The 8,319-nt window shown below is 71.9% G+C and overlaps 1 protein-coding gene across 2 annotated transcripts; it reads right to left on the reverse strand.

Moving 5' to 3' along the window:
• Positions 1-377: 377 nt before the first annotated feature.
• H696_02065 lies at positions 378-5,990 on the reverse strand (the record flags this gene model as incomplete). 2 transcript variants are annotated; one of them, XM_009495963.1, is made up of 6 exons in its annotated part: positions 5,867-5,990; positions 4,643-5,771; positions 4,405-4,531; positions 3,534-4,284; positions 2,486-3,354; positions 378-2,254 (listed from the first exon to the last, which is right to left on the reverse strand). In XM_009495963.1, the coding sequence occupies exons 2-6, from the start codon at positions 5,663-5,665 to the stop codon at positions 378-380; spliced, it is 4,647 nt and encodes a 1,548-aa protein (XP_009494238.1). In that variant the 5' UTR covers positions 5,666-5,771; positions 5,867-5,990. The 2 variants fall into 2 exon arrangements, with proteins under 2 accessions (XP_009494238.1, XP_009494237.1); XM_009495962.1 differs by lacking the exon at positions 5,867-5,990 and having other exon boundaries at positions 3,534-4,224; positions 4,643-5,629.
• Positions 5,991-8,319: the final 2,329 nt, after the last annotated feature.

The following is an 8,319-nucleotide window of genomic DNA, read 5'->3' on the forward strand; positions in this document are numbered from 1 at the left end:
CCCCCCCCCGGGAAAAGTGATCGAACCGCGTCTTTTGACAGAAGCCGATCGCACCCATCACGTGAGGGTGGCTTCTGTGTTCTGGGGTAATAGATCAACCCTTGATTGTGGACTGAATGCTGGAGATGGAGAGTCTATTGCTGCGTGGTGTGCAGGCGGTGTGTGTGTGTGTGTGTGTGTGTGTGTGTGTGTGTGTGTGTGTGTGTGTGTGTGTGCGCGCGCGCGTGCGCGTGCGCGTGCGCGTGCACGCATGAAGGGAAGAAGCACACACGTGTAGGGGGCCGTAAGGAGAGAAGGCCCGGAGGACACCTTCGACGAGGGGAAGGGAAGAGGCGTGGAGCCTCGGGCCCGGCCTCGGCTGTGCACCTGCCTGTGACTCACGAAGAGGAGGAGGAAGCGGCGGCGGCGGCGGCGGCGGCGGAGGCCGCAGACGAGGAGGACAGGCGAGCGACCGTCACAGTGGGCTTGCCCCCGCCAGGGACCGGGCCGGCCGGCGAGTCAGCCAGGGGCTGCCCAGCCATGGGGCCGGGGTTGGCCGGAGAGGCTGAAGCACTGCCGGGGGCACTGCCCCCGGCGGCAACTCGCTCGGCCGAGCGTGAGGCCGACTTCAAATCCAGCAGCGAGAGGGCCGCGTAGCCCTGGTCGTCGGAAGAGGCGGCCGGCTTCGGGCCGGCACTTCCACCGGCACCGACGCCAGGAGCCAGTGGGGTGGCCGGGGCGCTCGGCGACCGGGCAACGGTGGCAGCCGCCCCACCACCCGGGGATGGCTGCTGGGGGCGCGCGTGCGCCTGGTGCGCCTGGCGTGCGTGGGCAGCGTGCTGCGGATCAACAAGGGCATGGTGAGGAGAAAGGGAGGGAGGAGGAGGCAGGATCGATGCCTGGGGGGAGGGCGCCTGGCTGGCCGATGGCGCGAGGGGGGGAAGATTAGGTGGCAGGCCATCGGTGCTGCCGGGGCCACCGGCTGCCGGCGCCGGCGGCTGCAGGTTCCCGGCCAGCACGACCGGCGACCGGGCCGGGGTAGCCGGCGATCCGGCCGCCGGAGCCGCAACATCGAAGAGCCCGGCCAGCGTGGTCTCCTCGGTGGCCACACGACGCTGGCCGCCGCCGTCGCCATTGCCACCGGCAACCGCCGAGGGGGGGGTGGTGCCGGTGCCGGGCCCGGCGGCGGGGGTGGCCGAGGAAGCGGCCGCCGCGGCCAGGGCCGCCACCGCGGAGGGCGACCGCGCCAACAGCGTCGCCTCGGCGAAGGGCGCCTGCGCCTGGCCGAAGAGCGTCGAAGCTACGGCCGGCGGGGGGATCGCCGCGCCGGCCGGGCCATGGGAGCCACCGCCATGATGACCGTGATGCGGGTGCGAGGAAGGGGCAGGGGGATGCGAGGGGCCATGCTGGCCACCGGAGTGGTGCGGGAGGGAATAGTGGTGCAACGACCCGCCGGGCTGGTAGTGGTGAGGGGGCTGCGAGAGATGGCCGCCGCCGCCGCCGCCGCCGCCGCCGCCGCCACCGGGGTACAGGCTCCCGTGGTGCGGGATGCTGTGATGGAGGTCACTTCCGCCGTGGGGGTGGTGGTGGTGGTGGTGGTGGTGGTGGTGGGGAGGGGGGAGAACGTGGGGGGAGTGCTGGGAGGAGTAAGGGGAGGAACGCTGCGGCGTCACATGCAACACCCCTCGGGGCAGTCCGGACAGCGGGGAGTGATGGGGCCCGATGGTGGCGCCGTCGGGCTGGGAACCGGCGCTGGCGGTGGCCGCGGCCGCGGCCGCGGCAACGGCCGCCGCCAACGAGGGAGAACTGGTGCTCGGGCCGGCCGAGGCGGTGGAGGCAGGACCGCCGGCGCCACCGGGCGCAGGGTTCGACGGGCTGGCGAGCGGAGACTCGAGCAGGCGCGCACGCTTGGCTGCCGGGGTCCGGCGCCCGCTGCCAGACCCGCGCCGGCTGCCGCCGGCCACCGGAGAGGCCGAAGCCGAGGCCGAAGACCCGGCCCCCTGCACCGGCGACTCGGCCAGCAGGAGAACCCCGTCCAGGTGCCGATGGGGGTTGGGGACCGGGGTGCCGGTGCCGCCGGCCGGTGGCGGGGTCGTGGCCGCCAGCACCGACTCCGGGCTCGAGGGGACCGCCCCAAGCAGAGACGCCGCGGTCGGGTGCGTCCACACATAGGTTGCCCGCGAGAAGGACTCCACGGTTTCCGTGTCACACTTGGCCACCAGGCCGATGGCCTCGAAGATGTTGGCGATGTCGTATAGTCGGCGATACTTCGTGGCTATGAGTGTGCGTGTGCGTGTGCGTGTGCGTGTGCGTGTGCGTGTGGGGGGGGGGGCAGGAGGGGACAGGGCGAGGAGGGGACAGGGGTTAGTGGAAGCCCATAGGCCCGAGGGAGATGGGCGTAGGAGGTGGAAACTGATTGGCAGAACGAGAAGAGGGAAGGACGAGGACAAAGAGACAGCAAAAAAGGGGGGGAAAACGGAGGGAGAAAGCAAGGGAAGAGACGCACAGCGATTGGAGTTGATGAACTCCCGGCCCGAGGCGGGACTCATCCCCGGGGGCGGGCTCTCCGATTGCAGACGCGGCGTGGCTGGGCAGGTGGCGCTGGATTCGCCGGACCCCCCATCGACCGGGGAGTCCTGGCCGCTGCCGCCGTTGCCACCTGCGGCCAGCTTCTGCTGACGCTGCTGCTGGTTGTGGTTGTCCAGGGCCGACCGGTACTGCATGGCCTCGGCGCGCAGGATGATGTCGGCCGCCGCGTCCAGGGTCACCCGCTGGCCGAGCATGCCAGCTCGCAGGAAGAGGCTCAAGAAGCGCAGGCTCAGCTGCGAGAGGGAGTTGTCCTGGCGCAGCTCCGTGAACAGGTTGACATCCTCGCCCGACAGGTGCCCCAAATCCCGGGGGAGGGTGGGGATGACGAGAGTAGCCCCGCCGGGTCCGGGCGGGCCCGGCGTAACCGGGCCATCCGCACCACCGCCGGTGGTGCTGCTGCTGCCGGTGCCGGTGCCGGTGCCGGTGCCGGTGCCGGTGCCGGTGCTGTCGGCCTTGTCGCTGTTGCCGGTGCTGCCAGTGCCGCTGAAGGTGCTGGCCGCTCCGAGCCCGCCAATGCCATTGAGACCGCCGAAGTTCACGCCGCCGAGACCGGCAACCGGAGTCAGGGCAATCAGATCCGGGCTGCGTGACAGCAGGGCCACCACGTCCAGGATGCGCTCCAGCCCGAGCCACCGGTACCGGTTCTTGCCCTCGCGGCGGAGGATCTTTAGGCTTTCGAAAACATGCACGATGTCGTAGATGCGCCGGCGCTCGACACCGAGGCGCTGCGCCGCGAAGTCGAGGCTCACATGCTGCTCGGTGCCGTGGCCATAGATGGCCAAGAAGCTGGCAAGGAGCGAAGGGAAGGGATGGATGAGGGAGCAGCGGGCACCGGGAGCGGGGGGGGGATCAGTTAGAAGGGCGAGGGCCGAGAAGGGAAGCAGGAGGCACGAGGGGCGGCGATCAGGCCCGGGGGGGCTAGAGCCGAGGACACCGGCAGAGGGCCAAGCAGGACCCATACGCACGCCAGACACTGCCGACCAAGGGAGCGGTCCTTGCGAGACCGGTGCATAGTCGAGGCGATGGACCCGCGCGCACCGCCGGACCGAGACCCGGACCGGGGCCCGGAGCCGCCCCCGCCGGAGGATGAGGATCCCGGCGAGCCGAGGGGCGATGCGCAGGCGACCGGGGTCCCGGTGGCGGTGGCCGCCTCCGGCTGGGCCAGCTGGGTGAATTGCTGGCGCATGGCCACCGACGTGGGGTCAGTGCCGGCAACACCGCCGCCATCCAACCGACCCCCGGGCATGGCGGCCGGCTGCTCGTACAACGGCAGCCCGGCGCCCCGGCGCTCGAAGGCCGGCAGCACCCCGGGGCGCTCGTACGCCGGGGCCGCCATCATGCTGCCGGGGCGCTCGTACGAGGACAGGCCACCGGGGCGCTCGTAGGCCGCGAGCCCCAGCCCCGAGGGGAGTAGCTCATGCCCCGGCAGGTGGGACCCCCCCCCGGCGATGCCGCCGGGCGAGAAGACCGGGAATCCGGCCGAGGGGGCGCCGGCGCCCGGGGCCGGGAGCTGGGCCGGAGGCCCGGACGATCCCAGCGATGGGACGGCCCCGGCACGCAGCAGGCTCGAATACATGGGCATGGCCAGGAGCTCGGCCATGGAGGCCGGGCAGCCGGCCGCCGCGGCCGCAGCGGCGGCCGCGGCCGCCGGCGTGACTGGCGTGGTGGTGCGCGCGCCCGACATCGGCGATCCATTCGGTTGCGTTGGACCAGTGGCTGGCGACAGGTCAGAGCGGAAGCGGAGAAGGCGGGCGAGAGTGGAGGGGGGAAAGGGGGGAGGGGGGGAGAGAGAGAGAGAGAGAGAGAGAGAGATGATCCGGCTGTTGGAATGCGTACCATCGGAAGGGGGACCCTGGCCACCGGCCGAGAGGGAGGGTCGCCGTGTAGCCCCGGCCGGAAGCCGCGTCCCATGGAGCGGTGACGCCCCGATCGGGGTGCCAGGATGTACCGACATGGGGGAATACTACGCACGTGGGTGAGGATAAAGACGGTGCAAAGGGAAAGAGCGGAGAAGCGGAATGACGGGCAGGGGGTCGCGCAGGGGCGGGAGAGGGGGGGGATGGTAGATACGCACATTTGCCCCGGGGCTGGACTTAGTGAAATGCTCGGCTGAGGGATCGGCCGCATGCTGCGGCTGATACTGCTGCTGCTGCTGCTGCTGCTGCTGTTGCTGCTGCTGCTGCTGCTGTTGCTGGTGGTGGTGCTGCTGGTACTGCTGCTGCTGCTGCTGCTGCTGCTGTTGCTGGTGGTGGTGCTGCTGGTGCTGCTGCTGCTGGTACTGCTGTTGCTGCTGCTGCTGGTGGTGGTGGTGTTGCTGCGGCTGCGGCTGCGGCTGCGGCTGCGGCTGCGGCTGCGGCTGCGGCTGCGGCTGCGGCTGCGGCTGCGGCTGGTGGTGGTGATGCTGCTGCTGCTGCGAAGGGAGTCCATGCTGGAAGGCCTGGAGATAGGGCAGGCCACCGAAGTGTTGCTGTGCCTGCTGGGTTTGTTGCACTTGGGCCTGCGCCTGCTGAAGCTGGAGTTGGAGCTGCTGTGCCTGCTGGGCATGCTGTGCCTGCTGTGCCTGCTGCAGGTACAGCGGATTTGCCCCACTGAGGAGAAGTTGGTTCAGCAGGGTCGGCGCGCCGGCGGCAGTGGCCGCCGCCTTGGCCGGGTCCGATTGCAGGATGGCCCCAGCCTCGGGAGCAGACGAAGAGCCACTGGCCGACCCGGCCGCGCCAGGAGCCGTGCCCTGCACCGCAGACAGAAGTTGCAGCAATTGAAACTGCTGCAGAGCCGGATGCGAGGCGGCCGCCGCCGCCGCTGCGGCTGCTGCAAAGGGGCCATATGCCGTGGCGCCTGGCAGGAGCCCCGGAGAGAAGGCCAATCCCGCGGTCGAAGTGGGAGGAGCCCCGCCCGGCGGGGTGGGGAAGCCCTCGCCGCTGCTTGGGGCCGGCGACGAGAAGGCCCCGGGCCCGGGCGCCGAACCGGAGCCGGAGCCGGAGCCGGAGCCGGGACCAGGACCAGGACCAGCACCGGAGCCGGGGCCGGAGCCGGAGCCGGAACCGGAGCTGACCGAGGACATGCTGCCCGACGGGGTGCCCATCCCGGGGTTATGCATTCCGAGGCAGGAAGAAGGGAAGGGAAGGGGGCAAGGCCCGGCGACTGTCGGAGGGGAGGCAGCCGGTGGTGCCGCCCCGATCTGTGAAAAGCCCACTACGGGATGCCTTCAAGGGGGAGAGTGTCAGAGATTAGCGGTCTGGGAGGGGGGGGGGGGGGACGAGGAGGATGGCGACAACGGCCTGGGGGAGATTACACGCACCCGGAGAAGGCAGGCAGATGTGCAGGAGGGAGGGGCCAGAGCGGGGATCTGCGGGCGTGTGTGCGGGTATGCGTGTATGTGGGAGGGGGGAGGGAGGGGGAGAGGGCGTGGGCTGGCAGCGGAGGGCGTGGGTTGTCCGACTGGTAGGGGCGTCAGGGCAGGCCGCATGCCGATGAGAGGTGCCCGGAGCAGGCGCGTCTCTGCTCGCGACCCCCGGACGTGGCAGGAGCGCCGGCGCATGCTGGCGCACGCGCCCGGCCCCCGGGGGGGGGGGGTGACTGGCAAAGAAGCGCCCAGGACGTGCGCAAGAAAGAGCGACCGAGAGGGCGAGACACATACACACACACACACACACATACACAACGAGCGAGGGAGCAAGAGAGGGGTAGATTCAGCAGGGGGTGGAGGGACACACGGGCCGAGGGCCGCGGCGTGGCGCATTCCCCCTGTGGCGGGGTCCCAGGCCCGCCCCCCCCCCCCTCCCCCTCCCCCCCCCCCCCCCCCCCCCTGCCTGTGCGAGGGCCGCCGCCCCAGCCCGCCCCCTCTCTTGGGCCCGGCCCGACCGGCCCTCCTTCCCTACCCCCAGCCCCCCCCCCCGCCCGCCCCCCCCCCGGGGAGGGGGGACGGGGCAACGCCACTCCACCTTGGGGGCACTGCGATTGGAGATTAGGGAGGGGAGAACGGCTAGGCAAACGGCCGGGAGCGAACACGGTCACGGCCCCATTCGGCGCATCGATCGCACGCAGGGGCGAGGGGGCCGGTGGCGGCCGCCGCCACGAGCCCCGACAAGCACCAAAAGGCCCGACGGGGAGAAGGGCTCCAGATCACACTGGTGTTCGGCACTGGGTGGGGAAATGAAAAAAGCCCAAGGGGAAGGGCCCCCACCCCCCGGGTGGGCTGCGTGCCGCCCGGGAGACAGGGCGGCCCCGGAGGCCCACCATTGCCGCCTGTGCGCGCGCGAGTGCCCACGCCGGGGGGAGGAGGCGGCGGCCCGGGGAAGATCGCGCGGAGGCGTGCCGCTCTGGAGGGGATTTCTTCAGATCGCCCCCCCCCCCCCCCCCCGGCGGCTCGGCAGCAATATGCTAGGCACAACCCACCCTCGCGGGCCCTCGGCCGGGCATTCAGGAAATGGGTGGCCGCAATCACTGCATCTGCTCTGCGGGCCGCCCTATCCGGGCCGGCGAGACCGCCGCGGCCAGCGAGACAACCCCCGGGGGGGGGGGGGGGGGGCGACGCGATCCCACACACCGGACACATGCGCGCCCCGGCCTGTGGCAGGCGGGACGCGCGCGCGCGCACATCCCAGCGACACTCGGAGCAGGGCGGGGAGACGGGGCGCAGGGCGATGACACAAGCGCGCAGGTACTTGTCCCTTTTTTTCCCGAAAGCCCGGGCGCTCCCTGGCTCCCGGGGGGAGGACATGCAGTGGGCCACCGAACGGACACAGGAAAGGCGGCGGGGCAACACTGAGACGGTGTGCAAGAGAGAGCGAGAGAGCGAGCGAGACAGCCGGGGCAGCGAGCAGGCCCGTCCACACATGCGGGCGAATCGTGGACCGCCCTGCGCATGCGCCCTCCTAATGCGCCCCCCCCCCCCTCCCCCCCCACCGCCGTCGCCGCGGCGGCCCGGGGGACCTGCGGCGGCCCGACAGCCGGGATCTCCAACAGCGGGTCCCTGAGAATGGTGTCTGCCCGCGCGTGTGCCTGTGGGCGCGGCCCCCGCACCCTCGGGCCGGAGAGAGAATGATCCAGGTGCCTGCCGTCGGCTCTCGGCCGCCGGGGCTCGCCCTCATCCCCGACTCCGCCCGGGGGGGGGGGGAAGAAATGGAGCGTCAAGACGTGCGGGGCCTCCGGTGCCTCGGGTGCTGCGCCGCCGGGTCGCCCCTCATCACGCCGGGAGTGGCAGAAGCTAGACCCTCCGCTGGCCGCCGCCCCCCCCCCCCCGGGTGTGCGCTTCCTGAAAATACACCCGCCGCCGGCCGGGGCTCCGGGCCCTGGGGCCGGCGTTCCGGACTGTGTCCTCCCCTCGCGACCGGGCGAGCGCGCTCGCCCCCCCCCCCTCCCCCCCATCGCCCCATGTGGGATGGCGAGCGCACGCCCGGTGCGCATAGACGCCCCGCCACCACACGCATGCGTGCGCGCGTGCGCGAGCATGCGCGCGCAAATGAGCGTCCCGACGCGCCGGCCCCCGTGGACAAACAGACCGACCGAGAAGGGGAAAGACCGGCGACGCGGCACCGACGCCCCCCTCTCCGGGGGAAGATGCCCTGTCCCGGGTGGCGTCGGGCCGCCAAGGCGCGGCCCGGGAGTCGCCGGCTCGCGCGTGCCCGGGGCCCCCCCAAATAAAGGCGGCGCCCACTCATCGTCGGTCTCCCTCCCGGCGCTGGTCCTCACTGCAGCCGCACGCACGCACGCACACAGGACCACCACCCATCCAGGGCACGGGCCGACCCC

Source organism: Fonticula alba (genome assembly GCF_000388065.1).
Source record: "Fonticula alba strain ATCC 38817 unplaced genomic scaffold supercont2.3, whole genome shotgun sequence".
In the NCBI taxonomy this organism is placed as follows: domain Eukaryota; order Rotosphaerida; family Fonticulaceae; genus Fonticula; species Fonticula alba.